The 26,952-nt window shown below is 62.9% G+C and overlaps 3 protein-coding genes across 4 annotated transcripts; 2 read left to right on the forward strand and 1 right to left on the reverse strand.

The window, feature by feature from the left end:
- Positions 1 to 16,518, forward strand: PNPLA6 (patatin like phospholipase domain containing 6). Its single transcript, XM_041127078.1, has 35 exons — positions 1 to 271; positions 396 to 458; positions 1,547 to 1,634; positions 1,731 to 1,813; positions 1,894 to 1,991; positions 2,067 to 2,207; positions 3,345 to 3,504; positions 3,606 to 3,686; positions 4,531 to 4,659; positions 4,740 to 4,820; positions 4,902 to 5,010; positions 5,115 to 5,201; positions 5,396 to 5,502; positions 5,605 to 5,796; positions 6,357 to 6,434; positions 6,635 to 6,840; positions 6,969 to 7,100; positions 7,187 to 7,310; positions 7,391 to 7,504; positions 7,820 to 7,895; positions 8,006 to 8,146; positions 8,476 to 8,539; positions 8,612 to 8,780; positions 8,843 to 9,025; positions 9,099 to 9,217; positions 9,307 to 9,463; positions 9,975 to 10,091; positions 10,209 to 10,278; positions 11,544 to 11,660; positions 13,646 to 13,794; positions 13,867 to 14,019; positions 14,734 to 14,850; positions 15,786 to 15,882; positions 15,963 to 16,115; positions 16,331 to 16,518. The coding sequence occupies exons 1-35, from the start codon at positions 233 to 235 to the stop codon at positions 16,516 to 16,518; spliced, it is 4,182 nt and encodes a 1,393-aa protein (XP_040983012.1). The 5' UTR covers positions 1 to 232.
- Positions 16,519 to 16,881: 363 nt separating this feature from the next.
- LOC115348236 (zinc finger protein 497-like) lies at positions 16,882 to 21,346 on the reverse strand. Its single transcript, XM_041127336.1, has 3 exons — positions 20,778 to 21,346; positions 18,460 to 18,967; positions 16,882 to 18,369 (listed from the first exon to the last, which is right to left on the reverse strand). The coding sequence occupies exons 1-3, from the start codon at positions 20,864 to 20,866 to the stop codon at positions 17,107 to 17,109; spliced, it is 1,860 nt and encodes a 619-aa protein (XP_040983270.1). The 5' UTR covers positions 20,867 to 21,346; the 3' UTR covers positions 16,882 to 17,106.
- Positions 21,347 to 21,444: 98 nt separating this feature from the next.
- LOC121233636 (macrophage mannose receptor 1-like) lies at positions 21,445 to 25,780 on the forward strand. 2 transcript variants are annotated; one of them, XM_041127337.1, is made up of 7 exons: positions 21,448 to 21,572; positions 22,186 to 22,506; positions 22,757 to 22,813; positions 22,933 to 23,325; positions 24,099 to 24,244; positions 25,223 to 25,332; positions 25,434 to 25,780. In XM_041127337.1, exons 1-7 carry the CDS (start codon positions 21,500 to 21,502, stop codon positions 25,558 to 25,560), a joined length of 1,227 nt encoding a protein of 408 aa, XP_040983271.1. In that variant the 5' UTR covers positions 21,448 to 21,499; the 3' UTR covers positions 25,561 to 25,780. The 2 variants fall into 2 exon arrangements, with proteins under 2 accessions (XP_040983272.1, XP_040983271.1); XM_041127338.1 differs by lacking the exon at positions 22,757 to 22,813 and having other exon boundaries at positions 21,445 to 21,572.
- The last annotated feature ends 1,172 nt before the right edge of the window (positions 25,781 to 26,952 follow it).

Here is a 26,952-nt window from a genome sequence, read left to right on the forward strand (position 1 = left end):
AACATCTTGGGGACACCCCGGGGACTCCCCGCTGCACCCCATCACGCAGCAAATCGGGGGCCAAACCCGACCCCCAGCAGACTTTTACCCGCTGCGGCGATGTCACCCTGTTGTCACCGGTCCCTCGGTGGCCGTCACGGGTCCCCTGTAGTCACAAAGCTCTCTCTTTTTTTTAAAATTATTTTTCCCCGGTTTTTGCAGGTTTTTGCATGGGCAGAGCCCCGCCGCGGCCATGGGGCAGAGCGAGTCGGAGCCGCAGGAGGAGGCGGAGGTAGGAAATGTCACCGTGGGGGGACGTGGCGGGGGGGTGACAGTCACCTCCTGTGTGTCCCCACCCTGGGAGGGGGCTGTCACCGGCGGGGGGGGGGGGCTCAGCTGTCCCTTTGCCCCCGCAGGATGCGTCCCTGACCTCCGTGCTGCCCAAGCTCTTCGCCGAGGAGCAGCTCCCCACCGGCGCGGTGAGCAACGCCGGGGGACACAGACTTGTCCCCGTGTCCCCAAGGGACAGCATCCAGGTCCCCAGTGCTGCTGAGCACCCCCAGGGGACACAAATTTGTCCCCAGGGGACAGTGTCCAGGTCCCCAATGCTGCTGAGCACCCCTGAGGGACACAAATTTGTCCCCAAGGGACAGTGTCCAGGTCCCCAATGCTGCTGAGCACCCCTGAGGGACACAAATTTGTCCCCAAGGGACAGTGTCCAGGTCCCCAATGCTGCTGAGCACCCCTGAGGGACACAAATTTGTCCCCAAGGGACAGTGTCCAGGTCCCCAACACTGCTAAGCACCCCTGAAGGACAGAAATTTGTCCCCAAGGGACAGTGTCCAGGTCCCCAGTGCTGCTGAGCACCCCTGAGGGACACAACTTGTCCCCATGTCCCCAAAGGACAGTGTCCAGGTCCCCAATGCTGCTGAGCACCCCTGAGGGACACAAATTTGTCCCCAAGGGACAGTGTCCAGGTCCCCAGTGCTGCTGAGCACCCCCAGGGGACACAAATTTGTCCCCAAGGGACAGCATCCAGGTCCCCAATGCTGCTGAGCACCCCTGAAGGACAGAAATTTGTCCCCAAGGGACAGTGTCCAGGTCCCCAATGCTGCTGAGCACCCCTGAGGGACACAAATTTGTCCCCAGGGAACAGTGTCCAGGTCCCCAGTGCTGTTGAGCACCCCTGAGGGGACACAAATTTGTCCCCAGGGGACAGTGTCCAGGTCCCCAATGCTGCTGAGCACCCCTGAGGGAACACAGACTTGTCCCCATGTCCCCAAGGGACAGTGTCCAGGTCCCCAATGCTGCTGAGCACCCCTGAGGGACACAAATTTGTCCCCAAGGGACAGTGTCCAGGTCCCCAATGCTGCTGAGCACCCCTGAAGGACACAAATTTGTCCCCAGGGGACAGTGTCCAGGTCCCCAGCGCTGTTGAACACCCCCAGGGGACACAAATTTGTGGCAGTGCCATTGGCGTCCCCCCCCCCGTCTCCCCGCGCTCGTCCCCGTCCCCTGCGGGACACCGGGGGGGCCGCATGGGGACCCCCCTCCTCTCCCTCCGCAGGTGCTGGGAGCGATGCTCGGCCTCGGCCTCTTCGCCGTCATCGTCGCCGTTGCCATCGTGGTCCTGGTCCGCCGGCTGCGCCTTAAGAGTGGGTGACACCGCCACCGACGGTGGCCTTGGGGACAGACGGGGGGGGGGGTGGCAGGGCTGCGCCCCATTAACCCGTCCCCGTCACGCTCCTCAGAAATACCCACGCAGGGAGCGCCGAAATATCGCTTCCGAAAGCGGGACAAGATGCTTTTTTACGGCCGCAAGATCATGCGCAAGGTGACGCCGGGGGTGGCAGCTGGGGTGACTTCACGGTGTCACCGTCGGGTGACACCTCGGCTCGGTGTCCCCAACCCCAGGTCTCCCAGTCCACCTCCTCCTTGGTGGACACCACCATTTCCAGCGCCTCGCGGCCCCGGATGAAGAAGAAGCTCAAGATGCTCAACATCGCCAAAAAGTGAGGTGCCACCGGGCAGGTGGGGACGGCGAGGGGGTGGTGGCCGTGCCCCGATGTCACCTCGTTGTCCCCAAGGTTCCTGCGCATCCAGAAGGAGCTGCCCACGCTGCAGCTGAAGGAGCCTCCCCCCTCGGTGCTGGAAGCTGACTTGACCGAATTCGACGTGGCCAATTCCCATCTTCCTTCCGAGGTTCTCTACATGCTCAAAAATGTCCGGTGAGGCTCAGGATCTATCCCTGGGGATCAGGATCAGGCCCCGGGGGGGGGGTCAGGATCCATCCCTGGGGATCAGGATCAGGCCCCAGGGGAGTCAGGATCTGTTTCCAGGGGTCAGCATCAGGCCCCAGGGCCACGATCCATCCCTGGCAGTCAGGATCCAACCCCAGGGAGTCAGGATCCAGCCCTGGGGGGTCAGAATCAGGCCCCAGGGGGGGCAGGATCCATCCCTGGGGGTCAGGATCTATCTCCCAGGGCTCAGGATCAGGCCCTATGGAGTCAGGATCCATCCCTGGGGTCAGGATCAGGCCACAGGGGGGGCAGGATCCAGCCCTGGGGGGTCAGAATCAGGGCCCCAGGGGGGGCAGGATCCATCCCTGGGGGTCAGGATCTATCTCCAGGGCTCAGGATCAGGCCCTATGGAGTCAGGATCCATCCCTGGGGGTCAGGATCAGGCCACATGTGGGGCAGGATCCATCCCTGGGGGTCAGGATCCATCCCTGGGGATCAGGATCAGGCCCCAGGAGGGGTCAGGATCCATCTCTGGGGGTCAGGATCATGCCCCAGGGGGGTCAGGATCAGGCCCCAGGGGGGTCAGGATCCATCCCTGGGGGTCAGAATCAGGCCCCAGGGGGGTCAGGATCCATCCCTGGGGGTCAGGATCAGGCCCCAGGGGGGCCAGGATCCATCCCTGGGGATCAGGATCAGGCCCCAGGAGAGGTCAGGATCCATCCCTGGGGGTCAGGATCATGCCCCAGGGGGGTCAGGATCTATCTCCAGGGCTCAGGATCAGGCCCCATGGAGTCAGGATCCATCCCTGGGGGTCAGGATCAGGCCCCAGGGGGGTCAGGATCTATCTCCAGGGCTCAGGATCAGGCCCCATGGAGTCAGGATCCATCCCTGGGGGTCAGGATCAGGCCCCAGGGGGGTCAGGATCTATCTCCAGGGCTCAGGATCTGGCCCTAGGGGTCAGGATCCGATCCTGGAAAGGGGAGGCTGGACCACTACGCTGAAGGATGCTCTTCCCCTCTGCATCCCCCATCGCCGTGGCAACTGGCCACTGGCCTGGCTCCAGAGGACCAGGACAGGTCCTGGCGAGCTCTGCGTCACCCGCTGTCCCCGTCCTTGTCCCTGTAGGGTCCTGGGCCACTTTGAGAAGCCGTTGTTCCTGGAGCTTTGCAAGCACATGGTTTTCCAGCAGTGTCAACAAGGTGATTACGTTTTCCGTCCCGGACAGCCCGACACCAGCATCTACGTGCTGCAGGACGGCAAGTTGGAGCTCTTCCTCACCGAACCGGTGCGGGGACGGGGACAACGAGGGGGACGGGGACATGGTAGGGGAATGGGGACGCTCTGGGGGATGAGGATGGAAAGAGTAAGGAGATCTGCGCTTCGCAGGATGGGAAGGAGACGGTGATGAAGGAGGTGTTCCCCGGCGACAGCGTGCACAGTCTGCTGAGCATCCTTGATGTCATCACGGTACCGGTGCCGTGGTTGTCCCCAACACCCTCCCGTGACAGATTGTGGTTGTCCCCAAGCCTGATTGTGGCTGCCCCCAAACCCTCCAGGACGGTCGTGGCTGTCCCCAAGCCCCCTAAACCTGATCACGGCCGTCCCCAAACCCCCTAAGCTTGATCGTGGCCGCCCTCAAGTCCCCCAGGCTGATTGTGGCTGTCCCCAAGCCTGACCATGGATGTCCCCAACCCTCCCCCAGCCTAACTGTGGCTGTCACCAAGCCCCACTGGCTGTCCCCAAACCCCTCCAGCCCAACCGTGGCCATCCCCAAGCCCAACCATGGCCATCTCCCAGCCCCACCATCTGTCCCCAAACCCCTCCAGCCCAACCATGGCCGTCCCCAAGCCCCACCAGCTGTCCCCAAACCCCTCCAGCCCAACCATGGCCACCCCCAAGCCCAACCGTGGCCATCTCCAGCCAACCATGGCCATCCCCAAGCCCAACCATGGCCATCTCCAGCCAACCATGGCCATCCCCAAGCCCAACCGTGGCCATCTCCAGCCAACCATGGCCATCCCCAAGCCCAACCATGGCCATCTCCAGCCAACCATGGCTATCCCCAAGCCCAACCGTGGCCATCTCCAGCCAACCATGGCCATCCCCAAGCCCAGCCGTGGCCATCCCCAAGCCCCACCAGCCATCCCCAAACCCCTCCAGCCCAACCGTGGCCATCCCCAAGCCCAACCAGCCAAAAGCCCAGTGCCACCGGTGGGCTTCGCCAGCCCCCAGCTGCCACCATCCCCAATCCACTGCCAGGATGGATATCCCCATCCTGGCAAGGCCACCGACACCACGGCGTGTCACCTAGGGCCACCAGCGACCATACCGGACTGTGTGTGCCCGGGCGGCAGAGGACTCCACCGTGCTACGGCTGCCGGTTGAAGCCTTCTCTGCCGTCTTCGAGAAGTACCCGGAGAGCTTGGTGCGGGTGGTGCAGGTGAGTCCAAGCCAGGGGGGGCCACGGGGACGTCCCTTAGGGTGGCAGGGGACCACTGACGGCTTCTTGTCCCCCTCTAGATCATCATGGTGCGCCTGCAGCGTGTCACCTTCTTGGCTTTACACAACTACCTTGGGTTGACGAACGAGCTCTTCAGCCATGTGAGTTCATGCCAAAAACGGGGGCGGTTGGGCCGGATCCGGACCGCCCCCCCCCAGCCCCGCTGATGTCCCCCTTTGCAGGACATGCAACCGCTACGGCTCTTCCCCCAACCCGGCCACGCCGCCCGCACCAGCCCCGTCCGCCACGGCAAGCGGGGGCTTAGCAGTGCCGATGATGGCAGGGAACCGGGTAAAAGCCGGGAAGGGGGTCCCGGGACCCACCCCATGCCGCCGCCGCCGCCGCCGCCATGGGGGGGCTCGGCTGCTGGTGCTCAGGGTGGTCTCATCCTGCAGCCGACCCGCTGAAAGCCGGAGGCCTGGAGACCGCCGCGCCGCCGCCGCCGTTGAGCCGTTGCATCTCCATGCCGGTGGATATCTCCGGTGGGTTGGTGGCTGGAGGAAGAGTTGGGGGGGGGGTGGGGTCCTGAGGTCATGTAGCTCCCCCCGGGCTCGTGCATCCCCCACGCTCGTGCACATCCCGCCTCTCCCCGTGCTTGTGCGTTCCCCCCGCCCCCCAGCGTCCCCATCTCGGACACCGACGACCCCCCCCCGGTCCCCTCCCTCACCCATCGCAGGCATCCAGAAAGGTCCCCGCTCCGACTTCGACATGGCCTACGAGCGCGGCCGCATCTCGGTGTCGCTGCAGGAGGACAGCACCGGCGCCTTGGCCGCCTTCTCCAGGGTAAGGCCGGATCCGGCAACGTCGCGTCCACCCGAATCCTCGCCGCCGGCACCGCCGGGGTGGCTGCAAGATGGGTGCCGAAGCTGTCCCGTCTCCCCGCAGTCCGTCTCGCACGAGCCTAAGGAACGCAAGTCGGTGACGGTGGAGGAGCAACCGTCTGGTGTCTACCACTACAACTACTGCGAGGACGATTCGGCAACCGGGGACTGTCCCTTCGGGCCTTACCAGGGCCGCCAGACGAGTGCCATCTTTGAGGCTGCCAAGCGGGAGCTGGTCAAGCTCATGAAGGTGGAGGTGAGGGCAGAAACGGTGCCAGCACGGGGGAATCGTGGCTTTGTGGCGGTCCACCGTTGCGTTGTGGTGGGTTCCCATCGCTCCGTGGTGGTCCCCCGTGGTTTCGTGGTGGTCCTTGTCGCTTCACATTGGTCCCGTGTTGCTTTGTGGTGGATCCCTGTGGCCTCATGGTGGTCCCAATTGCCTCGTGTTGGTCCCTCGTCGCTTCGTGTTGGTCCCTCGTCGCTTCGTGTTGGTCCCCCGTTGCTTCGTAGTGGTCCCCGTTGCTTCATGGTGGGTCCCCATCACTTTGTGGTGGGTCCCCATCACTTCATGGTGATCTCTGTGGCCTCAGGGTGGTCCCCCATCTCTTTGGGATGGTCCCCCATCTCCCTGTGATGATCTCCATCACTTCATGGTGGTCTCCATTGCCTGGGGGTGGTGCCCCGTCTCCTCGTGGCGGTCCCTGTCACTTTGTGGTGGGTTCCCATCTCCTCGTGGTGGTCTCTGTGGCCTCCTGGTGGTCCTCGTCTCCTCGTGGGGGTCCCCACCACCTCATGTGACGTAGTTCTTCCCCTCAGGACCCTTCCCTCCTCAACAACCGTGTCTTGCTCCACCACGCCAAAGCTGGGACAGTCATTGCCCGTCAAGGGGACCAGGTGAGTCTGGGTTTTGGGGAGCTGGTGTGGCGTCTTGCTTCCCGCTACCCTGTATTTCCATGGGGTGCCACCTTTCCTGCTCTTGCCCCGCGAAGACTCGCTGAAGAGGAGCAGAAGAAACCCCAAGCGGTGCTGGTGGGACCCCTCATGCCTGGGGATCCCAGGTGGCCCCCAACGGTGATAGGGTGCCATTTCGGCAGGACGTGAGCCTCCATTTCGTGCTGTGGGGCTGCCTGCACGTGTACCAGCGGATGATCGACAAGGCGGAGGACGTCTGCCTGTTCTTGACGCAGCCCGGCGAGATGGTGGGGCAGCTGGCCGTGCTCACCGGCGAGCCCCTCATCTTCACCATCAAGGCCAACCGTGACTGCACGTTCCTCAAGATCTCCAAGTCGGACTTCTACGAGTGAGTCCCGGCGCCGGTGGAGGAGGTTTGGGACAAAGTGTTGGTGCCAAAGTGGATTGCTGGGGTGAGCGCTATGGTGGCATCTCTTGGGGCCACCACCGTGTCCCCCAACTGCTGTTGACCCCTAGGATCATGCGGGAGCAGCCCAGCGTGGTGCTGAGCGTCGCCCACACCGTGGCCGCCCGCATGTCACCCTTCGTGCGCCAGATGGACTTCGCCATTGACTGGATGGCGGTGGAGGCCGGCCGGGCGCTCTACAGGTGGGTACCAACGGGTGGGTGCTCACCTCAACTTGGTGAGGACCAGCTCGGCAGGGGGTTGACTTGCCACGGGTGGTGTCCCCCAGGCAGGGTGACAAGTCGGACTGCACCTACATCGCGCTCAACGGGCGCCTCCGCTCCGTCATCCAGAAGGGCAGCGGCAAGAAAGAGCTCATCGGGGAGTACGGCCGCGGAGACCTCATCGGCGTGGTGAGAGCCGTGTCGGGGCCAAGGGTTGGACACCCTATACGTCTGGCCGATACCTCTTGGCTATACGTCTTCTTCTCCAGGTGGAAGCCCTCACCCGGCAGCCCCGTGCCACCACGGTCCATGCGGTCCGGGACACGGAGCTGGCCAAGCTGCCTGAAGGCACCTTGAACAACATCAAGCGCAGATACCCCCAGGTACTTGCAGTTCCCCGTCCTGGGGTCTGCACCCTCTTCCCGTGGAAGGAGCGTGTCTCCAGGTCTCCCTCCCGAGCTGGTAGCTGTGACACTCGTTAAAACTAGCTTAAATTAAGGAATTAAAGAAGTGGTTGGAGCTGTTGGGGGAGAAGGGCTGATGTGCTAAAGGGTTGTCCACCTCTGAGATCCCCAAGGATGGGGTGGTGGTGGTGGCACCCAAAAAGGCATGTGGGACACCGGTCTGGGATGTTAATGAGTCTCCAGCTTGGGAAGCCCTGCCAGGTCTGATGGCCATCCCCATCCTCGTCCCTGCAGGTTGTCACCCGCCTCATCCACCTCCTGAGCCAGAAGATCTTGGGAAACCTTCAGCAGCTCCGTGGGCCCTTTGCAAGTAGGTCCTAAAGGGATTGAGGACAACAGGGTGCCCTCGCCAGGGCTGGTGGCCATCATCAGAGCAGCGCACGGAAGGTGTCCACCACCCCATCATCTCTGTCCATGCAGGCTCCGGCTTGGGCATGGCTTCCAGCTCAGAGCCCACCAACCCCACCAGCAACTTGTCAACGGTGGCGGTGCTGCCTGTGTGCGACGACGTGCCCACGGCTGCCTTCACGCTGGAACTCAAGCACGCGCTCAACGCCATCGGTGAGTGCCGACGGAGCGGTGACTGCGACACGGTGGTGGCTGTGGCGTGGAGGTGACCATGGTCCTGGGCCATGCCAGTGACCTGGTGCGGTGGTGATTGCAGCCCCACGGCACGGTGGTGGCCACGGCATGGAGGTGGTCATGGTCTTGTGGTGTGGCGGGCACCATGGTATGGTGACGATCACAGCCCCATGGCGTGACAGTGACCGCAGCGTGGCGGTGACCACAGTCCCATGGCCATGGTGGCAACCATGGCACGGTGATGACCAGAGCTCTACAGCACGGTGGTGACCACGTCATGGTAGTGACCACGTCCCCACCTCTCCCAGGTCCCACGCTGCTCCTCACCAGCGACATTATCCGTGCCCGTCTCGGCTCCTCAGCGCTGGACAGGTAACTCCCATTGGGAGGAACATCATCGGCGACACGCCACCGGGCCGCCGGCTGACCCCTCCATCTCGGCAGCATCCAGGAGTACCGCCTGTCGGGCTGGCTGGCACAGCAGGAGGACATCCACCGCATCGTCCTGTACCAAACCGACTGTACCCTGACCCCGTGGACCGTGCGCTGCATCCGTCAAGCCGACTGCATCCTCATCGTAGGGTTGGGCGACCAAGAGCCGGCGCTGGGAGAGGTGAGGAGGGGGGTAGGCGGTGGTGGGACAACACCGCGCCAGGTGGCTGATGGCTTCTACAGCTGGAGCAGATGCTGGAGAACACGGCGGTGCGCGCGCTGAAGCAGTTGGTCCTCCTACACCGCGAAGATGGTCCCAGCCCTTCCCGCACCGTTGAATGGCTCAACATGCGCAGCTGGTGCTCGGGCCACCTCCACATCAAGTGTCCCCGGCGCGTCTTCTCCCGCCGTAGCCCCACCAAGCTGGTACGTGTGTCCTCCTGGGTGACCTTGGTGGTCCACCGCCGCCGTCGTCACCCATTGTCCATCCCATCCGCAGCGGGAGATGTACGAGAAGGTGTTTGAGAAGAGCGCCGACCGGCACAGCGACTTCTCCCGGTTGGCACGGGTCCTCACCGGCAACACCATCGCCCTCGTCCTGGGGGGCGGCGGAGCCAGGTGGGTGCCGCACCGTGGCAGGATGGGACCCAGCGGGGTGGGGGTCCCGGTCTCATCTATCGTCCTCTTTATTTTCTCCATCCATCCAGGGGTTGCTCCCACATCGGGGTGATCAAGGCGATGGAGGAGTCGGGGATCCCCATCGACATGGTGGGCGGCACCTCCATCGGCGCCTTCATCGGGGCGCTCTACGCCGAGGAGCGCAGCGCTGTCCGCACCAAGCAGCGGGCGCGCGAGTGGGCCAAGGTGGGTGCTGGGGCATGTCCCCCACCCCAGCGAAAGCAAACCCTGACCCTCGCCGTCCCTGTTTCGGGGAGGACACTGGCACGGTGCTTGTCCTGCCCACGGCCAGCCCTGCCTGAGGTGTTTCTAAAGCATCTCCTTCCCCCTTTTCTCCTTCCTTTTCTTCTGCTTCCTCTTCTTCTGCTTCCTCTTCTTCTTCTTGCTCTTCTTATCCTTCCTCTTCTTCTGCTTCCTCCTTTTCTTCTTCCTCTTCTTCTTGTCTCCTCATCTTCCTCCTTCTCTCCCCTTCTTTTTTCCTCCTCCTCTTTTACCTTCTTCTCTCCTTTTCTTCTGCTGCTGCTTCTTTCTCCTCCTCTTCTTTCCATTTTCTTTCTCATCCTTCTCCTCCTCCTCCTTCTCTCCTTCTTCATCCTTCTCCTCCTCCTTCTTCTTCCTCCTCCTCCTCTTTCTTCTGTCCATCTTATTCATCTTCCTCCTCCTCCTCCTCTTCTCCTTCTCCCTCCTCTTCCTCTAGTGCATGAATTCGGTGTTTGAGACCGTCCTGGACCTCACCTACCCCATCACCTCCATGTTTTCGGGCTCAGCCTTCAACGCCAGCATCAACAAGGTTTTCCAGGACAAGCAGATCGAGGTGCGTCGCACAGACACCCCCCCAGGGCTGCACCCATTCGTGGCGGGGGGTCTGACCAGCTCCCCACCCACCCACCAATATCCCCACGGTGTCACCCACCCCATCTTGTCCTCTCAGGACCTGTGGCTGCCCTACTTCAACGTCACGACTGACATCACGGCCTCGGCCATGCGGGTGCACACGGACGGTAAGAGCTCCCCGGGGAACTGGAGAAACTCTCCGGTGCCACCACGTCCACCCTTGTGGGGGACCCTTCTCACCGGCACCCCAAAACGGTGCCGCTGCCCCATGGGGGGAAGGTCTGCCACGTGCCGAGGGGAGGATGCATCCTGGCACGGCAAAAAAAGGGCTTGGAGGGCTCCTGGTGAGCCCAGGCGGCTTCCCAGAGCCGTCTGGTGTCGGTGACCCCACCAGACTCAGGTCCCCATGGGGGTCTGGCTGTGCCCCACATCCTTGGTGGGGTTGGGGGCAGAATTGGTGCGTGGAGCCGCATCCTGACACCCCGAGCATGCATGTCCCCTCTAACATATCTGCTCACCACTAATCCCAGTAACCCACGCTCACGGCATGTGGAGCACGGGGACGCGGTGGTGGTGGTAGGGATGATGCCGTGGTGGTGGTGGGGATGAGGTGGTGGTGGTGGAGATGATGTGGTGGTGGTGGAGATGATGTGGTGGTGGTGGTAACATCTCGGTGGTGGGAACATCCTGGTGGTGGGAACACTGCGGTGATGGGGATGTTGCGGTGGCTGCCCCTCCTCCTTGCCTGGCGCCGGAGCTCACCTGGGACATTGAGCCGTCCACGGGGCGCACGCGGTGGCTCGTAGGCAGCCTGGCTCTCGCTCTGCCTGCTCCTCTGGCTTCTTAACGCCAACTAATCCCCACTCACCACCCCTAACCCTCCGGCGAGCATCTCGCCCGGCTATCCTTCCCCATCCCAGCGGCTCGGTCTTGGGGCTGCAAACATCCCACCGACGCGGTGCCGACATCCTCGGGCACGTCCCGTCCCCCCGTGGCCATGACCATGTCCTCTCCCTCCGGCAGGCAGCCTTTGGCGCTACGTCCGAGCCAGTGCGTCTTATACCCCCTACCTGCCTCCGCTCTGCGACCCCAAGGACAGCCACTGGCTCGTGGACGGCTGCTATGTTAACAATGTCCCAGGTCAGCATCTTGCTCGCCGGGGCCACCGCCCCCCCCCCCCCCCCACCCCAGAAAAAAAACCCCTTCCCACCCCCCCTAAAACAACATCCCATCCCAAGTTGAGCCACCTGGGCTTTGTAAATGGCCGGTCAGGGCGCGCGACAGGTTCCTCTGCCACCCGTGGGTGCCCGTTGGGCACCCGTGGGGTGCAGATGTCCCTGGGCGCGGGCAGGGGCGAGGGGCAGCCCCCCCAAGATTGGGGGGGGGGGTCTCAGGCGAGCCGTGCTCATTGCGTTTGTTCCCGCCGGCGCAGGCTCGCTCTGGCGGTACGTGCGAGCCAGCATGACCCTTTCTGGGTACCTACCGCCACTCTGCGACCCCAAGGACGGCAACTTACTGATGGACGGTGGTTACATCAACAACCTGCCAGGCAAGTAGCAGCTCGACGCCGTCACCGCCACCGCCCAACCGGGGCGGCAGCCAATGCGGCGCCGGGTCCGGCCCCGGCGGGCGGCGGGCGGTCGGGTGGGGGCTGCACGGCCACCACGAGATGGGGTCTCAGTGGCTGGAGACGTTGAGGTTGGATTTGGGACGTCTTGCTTGGGTTTGCATCTTCTTGGTGTCTTCGCTGTTGGGTGTCCCGCGCAGGGTGTCTTCATCCTCTTTCACGTGCAAAAAAAAAAACCAAACATTCATCCATCTTGCATCATCTCTTGGTGTCCTCAGGATGAGGTGGCTTCCCAGGGCATCCTCGGATTTCCTCACATGCAAGATGCATCCCTTCATCTTGCATCATCTCTTGGTGTCTTTGGTGTTGGGCATCCTCTCAGGGCATCTTCATCCTTCTTCACGTGCCAGGAAAGTCACACAGTCTTGCATCGTCCCTTGGTGTTGTCAGCACCAGGTGGCTTCCCAGGTCATCTTCATCCTTCTTCATGTGCAAAAAAACGTCCCTCTGTCTTGCATCACCTCTGGGTGTCCTTAGTACCCTCCTAGAGCATCTCCATGCTCCTTAGGTGCCAACCACCTTCCTCCATCCTGCATCATCCTCTCCTGGTATCCTCGGCTTTGGGTGTTCTCCCAAGGCATCTCTGTGCTCCTGCAGGTACAGGTGCCATCTCCCTCCACCCTGCACCATCTTTTGATGTCCCCAGCGTTGGGTGTCCTCCTGGGACATCTTCATGCTTCATCATGCGCACCTTCGTTCATCTTACATCATCCACTCTCGATGTTCTCAGCTCCAGGTGCCCTTCTTGGGCCTCTCTGTTCTCCTTCACCTGCCAGACACCTCTGTCTGTCTTGTACCAGGTCTTGGTATCTTTGATACCAGGTGCCCTCCATGCTTTTTCACGGGTAAGCCGCCTCACTCTGTCTCATACCATCCCTTGGTGGCCCTGGCACTGGGTGCCTTCCTGGCACACCTTCATGTGCAAGCCACCTTTGTCCGTCCTGCCTCATCTTCTCCTCCTCAGCACCAGGTCACCTCCTGGGGCATCTCCATCCTTGTTCATGTGTGAGTCACCTCCTGTCATCTCAAATTATCTCTTGGTGTCTTTGACACTGGGTGCCCTCCATGCTCCTTCACATGCATGGCACCTCCCTCCATCTCAAACCATCTCTTGGTGTCCTCGATGCCAGGTACCCTCCCAGAACATCTCCATGTTCCTTCACGTGCAAGCCTCCTCCCTCCATTCTGTGTCACCTCCCGGTGTCCTTGGCACCGCGTGCCCTCCCAGGACATCTCCATCCTCCTTCACGTGCAAGTGACCTTCCTCCATCCTGCACCATCTTTCGGTGTCTTTGGTCTTGGGTGGCCTCCTGCAATATCTTCATGCCCCTTCATTTCCAAGCCACCTTCTTCTATCCTGCATCGTTGTCTCTTGGTGTCCTCAGCACCAGGCACCCTCCTGGAGCATCTCCCTCCTCCTTCACATGCAAACCACCTTTCTCCATGTTGCATCATCATCTCTTGTTGTCCTCAGCACCAGGCACCCTCCTGGAGCATCTCCATCCTCCTCCATGTGCAAGCCGTCTCCATCCACCTCACATCGTCTCCTGGTGTCCTCACCACCGGGTGTTCTCCTGGGGCATTTCCACGCTCCTTCGCATCCCACCACAGATGCTGCAACTTGCCTGTGCCCTCCTGTTGCCCCAGCACGTGCACCAGGTTGCGTCGCTGCTCTGCTCCCCACCGGCACGTCCTGCCGCTGGGTTCCTGTCCCCAACTCCGGCACCCACGGGACACTGCTCGTCCCACCACGAGCCCCAGCATGGCTTTGCCATCCAGCCCAGGCTCGGGGACAATCTCTCAACCCCATTTCCCTGCTCCGCTTGTGCCACCACCTCTCGCCACGGGCTCGGACCGGGGGAAACCGCAATGCTGCCAACCCAGCTTCTTCCTTTCCCACCCCGCAGCCGACATCGCCCGCAACATGGGTGCCAAGACGGTGATCGCCATCGACGTGGGCAGCCAGGATGAGACGGACCTGTGCAACTATGGGGACAGCCTGTCTGGCTGGTGGCTTCTCTGGAAACGTCTCAACCCCTGGGCTGAAAAAGTGAAGGTGAGGACTGGCGGGACGCGGGGATGCTGGTGAGATGGTGCGGGCAGGGTGCTGAGCGCCTCATCCTCGCAGGTGCCCGACATGGCGGAGATCCAGTCCCGCCTGGCCTACGTGTCGTGTGTGCGGCAGCTGGAGGTGGTGAAGTCCAGCTCGTACTGCGAGTACATCCGCCCCCCCATCGACCGCTTCAAGACCATGGATTTTGGCAAGTTCGACGAGATCTATGTGAGTTGGGGGATGAGGAGGCCGGTGGGGTGACTTGGACCATCTTTTAGAGTGCCTCAGGCCATCAGTGAGGTACCCCAAGCCATGGGCTGAGGTTCTCCAGCCATCAGTTGGGGTGTCCTGACCATTGATTGGGGTGTCCTGGCCATTGATTGGGGTGCCCTGGCCACTAATGGGGTGCCCCAGATGTGGATTGAAGTGCCCTTGCCATTGGTTGGGTGTCCAGGCCATTAAGAGGGTCTTCTGGCCATCAGGTAGGGTCAACCAGCAATTGATTGGGTGCCCCAGCCACCATTTGGGGGTGCTCTGGTCCACGGGTTGGGGGTGTCCTGGCCATTGGTAGAGTGCCCCAGCCATCAGTTGGGTGCTCAGGCCACCATTCAGGTGCCCCAGCCATTAGCGGAGTGACTGGACCATCATCTGGGGGTGCCTGAGCCATTGGTCAGGGTGCCCAAGCCATTGGTTGGGTGCCCCAGCCATCAATGGGGTACCCTTGGCCATCATTTGGGGGGTCCTGACTAGGTTGAGTGTCCCAGTCATCGTTTGGCATATCCCGGCCATCAGTTGGGTGCTCCAGCCATCAATGGGGTATCCTGGGCCATCAGTTGGGATGTCCTACCCATCGGTTGGGTGCCCAGGCTGTCATTTGGGGTGCCCCAGGCCATCGTTTGGGGTGCCCGGGCCACCGACGTGCTGTGGCCGCTGTCCCTGCAGGATGTGGGCTACCAGCACGGCAAGGTGGTCTTTGATGGTTGGAGCCGGGGCGACATCATCGAGAAGATGGTGAAGGACCGGCGCTCGGCCGACTTCTACGAGAGCAAACGCATGGACGTGAGCAGGGGGTGGCACTGGGGCTCACGGGTGGTGGTGGCTGCCTGGGGACCTGCCCTGGGGCATCCTGGGTTGGGCCACCCTGGCCCTGGCACCCTGATTTTAAGGATTTTTTTTTTTTTCCCCTGGCCCTGGAGCCATCTTCAGGGAGCAGCACGCTGCCTTGTCCCTTGCCCCCTCCGTCTCCCCTGTGTCCTTGTAGCCCTCCTGGTGCAGCTTGTCCCCCTGGTGTTCTGGTGTTCTCCTGTCCCTCACTGGCATCTTCCTGTCCCTCCCTGCCCTGCTTCATCCTCCTTGGTCATCGTCCTTGCTCATCCTCCTGACCCTGCCACCCTGCTCCATCTCCTGTCTCTCCCCAGCATCCTTCCATCCTCTTGGTCCATCATTCTGTCCCCCCTACCCTGGTCCATCCTCCTGTCCCCTCCTTGGTCCATCCTCGTGTGCCTTGGTCCATCCCCTGTCGTCCCACCCTGGTCCATCTTCTGTCCAACCTTGGTCCATCTCCTGATGGTCGCTGCCATCCTCCTGTCCCCTTGGTCCATCTTTCTGTCCCTGCCACCTTGGTGCATCTCCTGTCCCTTCCCATCATCTTCCTGTCCCCTTGGTCCATTCTCCTGTCCCTCCCACCCTGGTCCATCCTCTTGTCTCTTTGGTCCATCTCTGCCCTCCAACATCCTTGTCCCCTCCTTGGTCCATCTCCTGTTCTCCTCAACCCTCATCCATCTCCTGTCCCTCACTGGCATCCTCCTGTCCTTTCCTTGGTCCATCCTGTCCCCTTTGTCCATCTCCTGTCACTTTTTGTCCCTCTCACTGTGTCCCCTGATGCCCTTCCACCCCCTTACCCATCTCACCTCTTTCCTCCTGCCCCTTCCATCCTCACCCTTCTCATGCATGGGGCGGGGGCTGTTCGGGGGCCCCCCCTTTTCCTCCCGTAGGTGCTCACGTGTCCCAGCGCCGGCTTCACCGACTTGGCCGAAATCGTGTCCCGCATCGAGCCCGCCAAGCCCTACTTGTCCGACGGATACGCCGACGGTGAGTTGGGTGGGGGTCCACAATACGGGGCTAAATCCGGATATGGGGCCTGACCCTGCGCCCCCTTTTGTCCCCCCCAGAAGAGTCCGACTACCTCACCGAGTACGAGGACGAGGGGATGGAGCCAGTGCGGGGCGAGGAGGACGCGTTCGCCCCTTCCGAGTGGGCCAGCACCGGCGCTTTGGAGGCTGTGAGTGTCCCTGGCCGTGGACGCCCTCCAAAATGGGGTGGCCCTGGGTTTGGGGGCTCCCAAGGGTGCCCTGACCCCTTCATGAGGGGTATGTGGCCATGGATACCCTCCAAAATGGGGTGGCCCTGGGTTTGGGGGCTCCCAAGGGTGCCCTGACCCCTTCATGGGGGGGTGTGTGGCCACGGACACCCTCCAAAATGGGGTGCCCCTGGGTTTGGGGGCTCCCAAGGGTGCCCTGATCCTCTTCATGGGGTGTCCCTGGGGCAGATCCTGCTCCTGGCCATGGAGACCCCCCTAAATGGACTCGGGTGACAGCCTGGAGCCCGTGGGTGCTGCGCTGTGTCCCCGTCCCGGTGTCCCCATGTCCCGTCTCTCCCCAGGAGGAGGAGAAGAGCCTGCGGCACCGCCCGAGCCCGGCCCAGGACCCCTCCGCACCCCGCACCTGACCCCAAACGCAACCGAAGGAGCCCAAGAGCCGGCACTACCTCCGCACCCCGGGGGTGTCGTTCCCCCCACCCCGATCCCCCTTTCTGCGGCCGCTTCCCCGGCCGGGGCTCGGCCCCGCAGCACTTTCCCATTCATCCTGGCTTGTCCCCGTTGCCGTCCCCAAGCTGGGGTGACGCGGGGGGCTCCAGGGACCCCCATTTTTCCCCTCTCCTGCACTGTTGCACTGGCCCCAAATCCCCCCTCCAAGGCCCGGCCGTGCCCCGCTGGGGAGGAGGGGAAGTGACTGCTGTATATTTTCATTTTTCTCTTTTTTTTTTTTTTTAATTATTATTATTTAAAACAAACCCAGCTGTACATTTTCTTTTTTTATTAGTAGTAGTAGTAGTAGTATTTAAAACTAACCAGGCAGTGCTCATCCCGTGGGGATAAAGGCTTCAAGGCCGGGGGCTGGCACAGGGGCTCGATGCACTTGGCTCCAGGGTGACACCGCCGGACAACCCCCGCCGGCGCGGCAAAAGCCATGGCACGGTGTTCGTTGGCACCCCGTAACGCTTGTACGAACACCCCCGCGGCGGCACCCATGGGTGCTAGTCGGGCGCGTGGACTCGCTGGTGCAGGAGGAGGTTGGAGCTACGGCTGTAACGGCGGCCGCAGTGGGCGCAGGGAAAGGGACGCTCGCCGGCATGCGCCCGCCGGTGCCGCAGCAGCGCCGAGCGATGCCGGAAACCGCGGTGACACTGGGGACAACGGTGAGGCCGCTCGCCCGTGTGTCGCCGGCCGTGCTCTACCAGGCTGGCTCTCTGGGTGAAGCGCTGCCCGCACTGCCCGCAGGCAAAGGGCCGCTGCCCGCCGTGTGCCCGCCCGTGAGCTGCCAGCGCTGCCCGTCGCCCAAATCGCTGCCCGCACTGCCCGCAGGCAAAGGGACCCTGCCCGCCGTGGGTGCCAGCGTGCGCCCGGAGATGCGACCGCTGGGCGAAGCGTCTCCCGCACTGCCCGCAGGCGTGGGGCCGGGCGCCGGCGTGACCCCGGCGATGCCGCAAGAGGTTGGCGCGGTCGGCGAAAGCCCGCGGGCATTCGGGGCAGGCGTGGGGCCGTTGGCCGGCGTGGGCGCTGCGGCGGTGCTGGGCCAGGTAGGCGCTTTGGGTGTAGGCGCGGGGACAGTCGGGGCAGCGGTGCGGGCGCTCGCCGGTGTGCACCAGCTGGTGCCGCAGTAGCGTGGCGCTGAGGGCGAAGGCTTTGCCGCACTCGCCGCAGGGGAAGGGGCGCTCGCCCGTGTGTGCCAGGCGGTGCCGGGCCAGGTGAGCGCGCTGGCGGAAGCGGCGCCCGCAGTCGCCGCAAGCGTGGGGCCGCTCGCCGGTGTGGGTCTGAGCGTGCCGGGCCAGCGTGGAGCGGAGAGCGAAGGCTTTGCCGCACTGCGGGCAGGGGTGCGGGCGCCCCGTGCCGTGGGTGCCCAGGTGGTGTTGGGCAAGGTGGGCGCTCTGGCGGAAGCGCTGCCCGCACTCGGCGCAGGCAAAGGGACGCTCGCCCGTGTGCACCCGCTGGTGTACCAGCAGCCCCGCGCTGCCAGCAAAGGCTTTGCCGCACTCGGCGCAGGCGAAGGGGCGCTCGCCCGTGTGCCCTCGCCGGTGCGTTGCCAGCGCCGCCCGGTCACAGAAGCCGCGGCCGCACTCGGCACAGGAGAAGGGGCGCTCGGCTCCGTGCAGCGCCTGGTGCCGCATCAGCGTGGCGCTCGCCCTGAACCGCTTCCCACATGCCCCGCACTGAAAGGGACGGGCACTCGCTGCCACGGCCTCACCATTTTGCCGGCTAGGCTTGGCGGCATCCTCCTCGGGTTGGTTCTGTGGAGCTGATTTGGCGCTGCCAGCATCTGCCGTGTCCTGGCATTGTGTCCCCAAACTGGTGCTGCTGATGGCTGCCTTGTCCTGGCACGCCGGTATCAGTTTGGAGCTGCCGGCATCGGCCGTGTCCTGGCATTGTGTCCCCAAACTGGCGCTGCTGATGGCTGCCTCATCCTGGCACCCTGGTATCAGTTTGGAGCTGCCGGTGTCTGCCTGGTTCTGGTGGTATGTCCCCAAAACGGCACTGCTGGTGTCTTCCCGGCCCTGGCACGCTGGCATCGGTTTGGCACTGCCATCCTGGCATTGCAGCCCGCAGTTGGCACTGCCAGCATCAGCCCAACACCGCAGCATCATTTTGGCACTGCCGGTGCCTGCCCTGTCCTGGCTGCCTGGTGTCAGTTTGGCACTGGTAGCATCTGCTCGGTGTTGGCATGATGACTTCAAATCGGCACTGCCGGTGTCCTCACCATCCTGACTCACTGGCATCGATCTGGCACTGCCGGCATCTGCCCCAGCCTGGCATTGTGGCCCCAAATCAGCGCTGCCGGTGTCCATCCTGTCGCGCACCCCGGTGTGGTTTTGGTGCTGCCAGTGTCCTCCTGGGTCCCGCCTGCGGTGCAAGGAGAGAAGGGGTGAGCAGGCAGCACCCCGGGGGGGGGGTCACACTGGGGTGGTGGTGGATCCCTCCCCCAGCCGGTACCAGGGACACCCCAGGGCCACCAGGACACCGGTGATGGGTGCTGGGCCCAGCTGGTGATGGTGCCACAGGTGATAGGGACAGCTCCCCATGGGCAACCCGGTGCCCTGGTACCGATGGGTCCCACTCCCCAGTGCCTTCCCCAGTCCCAAGCTGGTCCCCCACTACCAGCTTTCCAGTTCCCCGGCACCAGCCCAGTACACCCATCGCTTTGCCAGTAACCGGGCCCCGCAGCCCGGTACAGACCCCTCCTCCCCAGTACCGGGGTGCCTCCCCCACCGTCTTCACCCCAGTACCGGCTCGCCGTTCCCAGTATCCCCCGCTCCCCGGTCCCAGCCCCCCCCCCCCGATCCCGGCATCCCCCCCCCCCCCGGTCCCGACCCCCGCTCCCTGCTCCCCAGTACCTGCTACCCGGTCCCAGTATCCCTTAGTGTGTCCCCCCCCCCCCCGCTCCCCGTTCCCGATATCTCCCGCTCCCCGGTACCGACCCCCGCCTCCCCGCGCTCGGCCCCGCCCCTCCGGGCGTGACGGCGCCACCTGGCGGCCGCGGAGGGGGACACACGCGTGGGGAGGGGCGGGGACACGCGTGGGGACCCCTGCGGGGGGGGGGGGGGGCACGACGACACACACCTCTGGGGACACACGGGGGAACAGGAGGGGGGGGGGGGGGGTCCTGCGAGGACGGGGATAGGTGGGGGGGGGAATCCGTGGGGACACCCGGCACAACTGTCGCCGTGAGGGGACAGCCGGCACCACTCCGGCACGCCTGACGCCACCGTGGGACAGCCGGCATCACCGTGGCACACCTGGCACGACCAGGGGACACCTGGCATGGCCACGGGACAGCCGGCACTGCCACGGGACAGCCGGCACTGCTACCACACACCTGGCACCACCACGGGACAGCCGGCGCAGCCCTGGCACAGCCGGCACCGCCGTGGGACAGCTGACATCACCATGGGCCACCTGGCACCACCATGGGACACCCAGTACAGCCATGGGACACCCGGCACCACCACGGCACAACTGGCACCACCATGGGACACCCAGTACAGCCATGGGACACCCGGCACCACCACGGCACAACTGGCACCACCATGGGACACCCAGTACAGCCATGGGACGCTTGGCACCACCATGGCACAACTGGCACCACCATGGGACACCCAGTACAGCCATGGGACACCCGGCATCACCATGGCACAACTGGCACCACCATGGGCCACCTGGCACAGCCAGCACCACTACGGCACACCTGACACCACCGTGGGACAGCCAGTATCACTGTGGCATACCCGGCACAACCACGGGACACCTGGCATGGCATGGGACAGCCGGCACCACCACGGGACACTCACTACAGCCATGGGACACTCAGTACCACCGTGGGGCACCTGGCACCACCATGGGCTACCTGGCACCACCTTGGGACAGCCAGCACCATGATGGCACGCCCGGCACACCTAACACCACCATGGGACAGCCAGCATCACTGTGGCACACCTGGCACAACCACAGGACGCCTGGCAACACCACGATACAGGCAGTACAACCACGGCGCACCCGGCATCACCACGGGACACCCAGCACCACAGTGGGACATCTGGGATCACCACGGGACAGCCAGCACCACCACGGGACACCCGGCACCACCATGGGACACCCGGCAGAGCCACGGCACACCTAATACCACCACAACACACCCAACCCTACCACGACACACCCGGCACCACCACGGGACACCCATGACCACCACGGCACAGCTGGCTCTGCCACGGCCTCACGGCCAGCCCCGTGCCCGCCCCACGGCATCGGGTGCCCGCTCTCACCGGATGCGATAAGCCGGGTGCCGGCGGGTGGCCGGGGAGCCGTGGCCGGGGCTGGTGGGTACTGATAGCACCCAGTTCTTCCTGCGCGGCCAGAGGCGGCGTGGGGCTAGCACCCGTCTCGGGGTCACCCGGCTCTCCCATGGGTGCTGGGATGGAGGTGGGGGCACCCAGGTGTGGGCAGACGCCAGGGATGTGCCGGGCATGGGGACACCCCGGTGACAGGGACACCACGGGCACTGCCACAGGGACACCTCTGCCATGGGGACACCCGGCCCTTGCTCTCCCCGAGTCCCCCACATGCCACCCAGCACCCACCCCCCCCAACCAGGCAGCACCCTTGGCCCCCCCGCCCCAACAGCGCCTTCCTGCGCCGAGACCCTAGGGACACCGGGGTTTTTGCCAGCACCCACTGGGGACCGTCACTGGTGGTGCCACCTCCAGCCAAGCTTTGGGGTGCAGCGAGGGAGCTGCCGGGTGCTCGGGGGCCCCTTCGAGGCCCATCACCGGGGCGAGGGTGCATCCGGCACCCCCCCTCACCCGCTTCCCGGAGGATTTATCAGCGGGGACACCCACTGGGGACACCCACTGGGGACGGCTCTTCGGCGCCGCAGGGACGATGTACGGCAACGTCGAGTCCAGCCAAGCCGGGCAGGGGCAAATGTGGGCGCTGGAGCTCAGCGGCAGGGAAGGTAGGGAGCACCCCAGGGTGCTGGATGGGGTGGGGGCGAGCCCAGCAGTCCCTAATGCACACCCCATGTCACTTTTGGGGTCTCACAGTGCTGGGGGGCATCCCCTGTCTCTGTCCCTAGTACCCAAGGGAGGATCCTAGGGTGGGTGGTGGCACCCAGGGGGGGTTCCCCCATCCCTGGTGACTGAGGGGGGGTCCCCAGGATGGGCTGTGGTACCAGGGAGGGATCCCCATCTCCATCCCTGGTGCCCAACTGGGGTCCTGGGGAAAGTGGTGGCACCTAGAAGGCACCCAAGAGGGCACCGAAGGGGACCCCCATCTCCACCCCTGGTCCCTGAAGGGTGTCCCCAGGGTGGGCAGTGGCACTGAGGGGGATCCCCATCTCTGTGCCTGGTGTCCAAGGGGGCATCCTGGGATGGTTGGTGACCCCCGGGGAGACTCTCCCACCCCCAGTGTCCAAGAAGGGGGTCCCCAAGGCAGACAGTGGCACTGAAGGGGACCCCCATTTCCATCCTTGGTGCCCAAGGGTGATCCCTGGGGAGGTTGGAGTCACCTGGGTGGCACTGGGAGGGGGAGATCCTCCAAAAGTGCCGTCACCGCTATCCCCTCCCCAGCCTGCAGCGACCTGTGCTCCACAGAGGAGAACCCGTACGAGCCCTTGGACTCCGCCATCGCCGTGCCAAGCCAGAAGCACGTGCCTGACCCCCCAGGTACGGCATGGGCAAGGACGAGAGCATCGTCAAAAGGACAAAACCACGCTGCGGTTAAAGCCGGTGCCACCCGGCTCTGCCCAAACCAGGGGCTGGCCGTCACTCACCCACCCTCCTCAGCGTCAGGGTGCTGCTCCAGGGAGAAGCTGGTGCTGGTGGGCACCGTGGCACTGGGGGTCTCGGTGCTGATGAACGTGCTCTTTCTCGCCGTCGGCTCACGGCACAGTGAGTAGCGGGGCTCTGCGGGGCTCGGGGGAGCCCCCTTCCACCCGGGGAGACGATGCCGGGGCTGCTGGGGGGCAGAGTTAAGGTTATCGGGGTGTTGGGGGTCTCCACGGGGGGTGAGAGTCCTCAGCACCCCTCGACACCAGCCCCTCTCCCACCCCTGCCACAGCAACGGCTCTGGGACACCCTGTGCCTTGCGGTGACAGGGTGACCTCTGTGTGTGTGTGTCCCCGTGTGTCCCCCCCCCCAGTTGCAGCCCTGACGGAGGCGCTGGAGGCAGAGAAGGCGAAGAAGGTGCCGAGTGTGGGTGCGTGTCCATGCCGTGTGTCCCCCCACCTCCCCTTCCTTTCCGCGGTGACACCCATGGACGTGTCCCCAATCTCCACGTGTCCCCCCCCGCCCGGTTCACCGGGAACCTCTCCGCAGCCTCCTGTTCCTTCCTGCTGTACAACGAAGACCACCGCAAGTGCGTGGAGGCCAGGGGGCAACAACTGATGGTGACGACGTGCCGGCCTGATGCCACGGCACAACGGTTCCAGTGGTTACAAGGGGGCCGGCTACGGGGCTGGGGGAGCCAGCGCTGCATTACGGCAACCCGCGGGCAAAGCTGGGCAGTCGTGGGGCTGGAGCCGTGCCGGGACGACGGCGAGCTGCAGCGGTGGGAGTGCCGTGACGGCGGGCTGTTGGCACTCGTCGGCTACGATCTCTACTTCAATTACGGCAACCACCCGCAGCACACGGTGATGCTTTACACCGGGAACCGCGAGTGGAGCCGCTGGGTTGTCCATGGGAGCAAGGACGACGTCTGTTCCCACTCCTGTCAGTCCTGGCACCTTTATCCCAAATATTTAGGGCTTCGCCTAACCCTACACTGGACGAAGTTCAGCCCTAACCTGGCACAGATACAGCTTAAACTAAACTCAAACTGCAACAGGGCCCTAAACCTGACATAACCCTACCTTTAGGGTGACTTAGGTGACTTTTAACCTAACCCTAAATGAGCCCAAACCCTAATGGGACCCTAACCCTGATGCAGACTTAACCCTAAATATATGCGACTTAACTTAACCCTAAGCTAGCCCAAACCCCAGCAGGGCCTTAAGCATAAACCGTTCGTAACCCTAAATATGTAGGATTTAAACTAACCCTGATCTAGCCCAAACCTCAATAATCCAAACCCAGTCCTAACCCTAAATATATAGGATTTAAATTAACCCTAAAGAAGCCCTAATCCCAGTGGGGTCCTAACTCTAACTCAGCCATAGCCCTAAATACCTAGGATTTAAGATAATCCTAATTTGGCCCAAAATTCAGCATGGTCATAACCCCAACCCAGCTGTAACCCTAAACATATAGGACTAAAGCTAAACCCAAACCCCAGTGGGACCCTAACCCAGTCCTAACCCTCAATATATAGGATTTAACCCAAACTCCAGCAGGGCTCTAACCCTAACCCAGCTGTGACGCTAACCCAGTGGGGATGCTCAGCAGCTGGGGTCGTGGCTCTGGCCAGGGCTGTCCCCAGTTTATGGGGTCTCACAGCCTCAGCTGAGGGGTGACCCCCCCCACTTTTCTGTGTCCCCCCTTCCCAGGCTGTCCCCCTTGCTCCAAAGGCTGGACCTATTTTGGGAAGTCCTGCTATTTCTACTCCAAGACGGTGAGTTCCTGGGAGAAGGCCCAGCACTTCTGCTCGGTCCTGGGCATGCAGCTCCTGGAGGTGGACAGCCCCGAGGAGAAGGTGAAGGGGGGACGGATCCAGGCATCCAGGAAAGGGGATGGGGAGGGGGGGACACTGTGGTGCCTGAGGTGGGCTTTGTGGGGAGGTTATGATCTTCTGTGGGATGGGAGCGGCTGGAAGCCCTTAAACCCTGTCCTGAACCCTACGACAGGTTTGGGGTCACCCCACACCTCACTTTTCCCACAAGTGGGTGCTGCTGAGCCCTCACCCTAAGCTTTACCCAAATTTTATGCTTTTAACCCGAAATTTACACTCTAGGACCTAATATTTCTACAATTAAGCCCAACCCCATTCCTAAGAGAGCCGTAACCCTAATTTAACTGAACCAAATCCAGCTGAAATCTATCCCTAACTCTATCCCTAACCCTAAGCCTAAGCCTAACCCTCACCCTAACCCTGACCCTAACCCTAACCCTAACGGCAACCCTGACCTTAACCCTGTTCTGAACCATAACCCTAATCTGATTATCCATAACTGTAATCCTATCACCATCCTAAACCTAACATATATTTATAGGAGTTGACTTAACCCTAAGCCAGCCCAAACCCCACCAGGGCCCTAGCCCAGCCCTAACCCTAAATACACAGGACTTAAGCTAACCCTGAGATCCTCCAGACCCCAATGAGGCTCTAACTTGAACTCTAACCCTCATTTTTCATAACTGCGACCTCAAACCTGTGTATAACCTGAACTTAACCCCAGCCCTAGTGTCCCATGGACCCTCACCCTGCCATCCCCGACCCCAAATCTCCTCTGAACTGTCCCCCGATACCAAAAAAACCCCAAACTCCCCCCCACATCCCCCCACTCCAGGGCAGAGGTTGTGTCAGCACTGGGGAGATGTGGGGTATTGAGGGGGGGGGATATGGCATCAGGTCCTACCTGCCACCGGGACCTGCGGTCCCCCGCTGTCCCCGAGGGTGGACAGGGGGCCGTGGGGGGCTCTGCCATGGGGGTGACGCTGCCTTTGCCCCCAGGATCACATCCGGACCATGCTGCAAACCTCCTCCTGGCTCAGCATCAGGGATGAAGAGGTCGAGGGTACCTGGAAGCGGGCGAACGGGACTATCCTACCCCGGGAAAGCAGGTACAGCCCAGCGGGCGCTGGGGACAAGGGGATGGGGGCTTAGGGACACAGGGGGACACCCCTAAGCTGTCCCGATCCCCCCCCCCCCCATCTCGTTGCAGCTTTTGGCACAGGAATGAGCCCAACGGCGGGCACCAGGAGAACTGCGCGGTGGTGAGGGAGGATGGCGAGTGGTACGACTACCCCTGCACGAGTCAACTCCCCTGGGTGTGCGAGGGACACCCCTGAGCATGCAAGGGACACCCCAAGACCCCCGACCCCCCACCCAGCACCCACCACCCCCTCCGAGGGCTCCCCCCGGCCCCTTTCCACATCTAACCTGCAGCACTCCAGGATGCAGCCCTGACCTTCAGCACATCCGTTTGGGGTCCATGGATGGATCTCTGGGGAAAATTTGGGGTACGGGGTGGAGTGGGGTTCCCTGCAGGGCAATAAACACGTATGCAGAGTGAGGCCCTGCTCTGGTGACGGGGAGGCGGGGGGCTGCATGGGATGGGGGACCCCTGATGGTGTGGGGTGGATGGGTGCGGGGCGGCTCCTGGCTCTGGGTTTTGGGGTCACTCGGCAGAGCAGCGGTGGTTTGGGGGGTGATGCCACGTGGAGGATTGGGGCGGGAGGGTCTTGGGCCTCCAGGCTCCCCACAATCCCCCATGATCCCTTCAATTACCTTCAGGCTCCCCAAAATACCCCCCAGATCCCCAAGTATTCCCCAGACCCCCTAAATCCCCCTCTAGACCCCCAAATACCCCTCAGGGCTCCCCCAAATGCCCCCCAGACTTTCTTTAATACTTCCCTGACCCCCAAATAACTCCCCCAGGACCCTCCAAATACCCCCCAGACCCCCTTAAATATCTCCCAGACCCCCAAATACCGCCCAGGTCTCCTCCAAACACCCCCAGACCCCCCTAAATGCCTCACAGACCCTCAAATACCTGCCAGCTCTCCCCCAAATACCCCCAGACTCCCCTAAATCCCCCTCTAGACCCCCAAATACCCTTCAGGGCTCCCCCAAATATCCCCCTAAATCCCCCTCCAGACCCCCAAATACCCCTAGACTGCCCTAAGTGCCTCACAGACCCCCAAATACCAGCCATGTCTCCCCTAAATATCCTCAGACCCCTCTAAATCTCCCCCAGAGCTCTCCCAAATACCCCCCTCAAGAGCTCCCCCCAGAACCCCCCATGACCCCCAAGTATCCCCCCAGACCTCCCTAAATGCCTCACAGCCCCCCAGATACCAGCCATGTCTCCCCAAATATCCCCAGACCCCTCCAAATCTCCCCCATAACCCCAAATACCCCCCACAGCTCCCCCAAGTACCCCCCAGACCTCCCTAAATACCCTCCAGACTCCTCTAAATCCCCCTCTAGACCCCCAAATACCCCCAGACACCCCTAAATGCCTCACAGACCCCCAAATACCAGCCATGTCTCCCCCAAATATCCTCAGACCTCTGTAAATCTCCCCCATAACCCCAAATACCCCCCCAAGCTCTCCCAAATACCACCCTCCAGAGCTCCCACAAGTACTCCCCACGACCCCCAATTACCCCCCCAGACCTTCCTAAATACCCCCCCAGACTCCCCTAAATCCCCCTCCAGACCCCCAAATACCACTAGAC

Source organism: Aquila chrysaetos, chromosome 11 (genome assembly GCF_900496995.4).
Source record: "Aquila chrysaetos chrysaetos chromosome 11, bAquChr1.4, whole genome shotgun sequence".
Lineage (NCBI taxonomy): Eukaryota > Metazoa > Chordata > Aves > Accipitriformes > Accipitridae > Aquila > Aquila chrysaetos.

Excerpts from the sequence above, each read along its gene's own strand:
- PNPLA6 (XM_041127078.1), top strand. The coding sequence starts at position 233 with ATGGGGCAGAGCGAGTCGGAGCCGCAGGAGGAGGCGGAG. Across the intron at positions 13,795-13,866 it reads CCTGGGCTGAAAAAGTGAAG|GTGCCCGACATGGCGGAGAT; the intron begins GTGAGGACTGGC and ends TCATCCTCGCAG. Across the intron at positions 14,020-14,733 it reads GCAAGTTCGACGAGATCTAT|GATGTGGGCTACCAGCACGG; the intron begins GTGAGTTGGGGG and ends CTGTCCCTGCAG.
- LOC115348236 (XM_041127336.1), bottom strand. The coding sequence starts at position 20,866 with ATGCCGTGGGGCGGGCACGGGGCTGGCCGTGAGGCCGTGGCAGAGCCA. Across the intron at positions 18,968-20,777 it reads GTGTCCCGTGGTGGTGCCGG|GCGGGACCCAGGAGGACACT; the intron begins GTGTGTCGTGGT and ends CTTGCACCGCAG. Across the intron at positions 18,370-18,459 it reads CCGATGCCGGCAGCTCCAAA|TCAGCTCCACAGAACCAACC; the intron begins CTGATACCGGCG and ends GGCAGCGCCAAA.
- LOC121233636 (XM_041127337.1), top strand. The coding sequence starts at position 21,500 with ATGTACGGCAACGTCGAGTCCAGCCAAGCCGGGCAGGGGCAAATGTGG. Across the intron at positions 21,573-22,185 it reads GGAGCTCAGCGGCAGGGAAG|CCTGCAGCGACCTGTGCTCC; the intron begins GTAGGGAGCACC and ends TCCCCTCCCCAG. Across the intron at positions 22,814-22,932 it reads GAAGAAGGTGCCGAGTGTGG|CCTCCTGTTCCTTCCTGCTG; the intron begins GTGCGTGTCCAT and ends ACCTCTCCGCAG.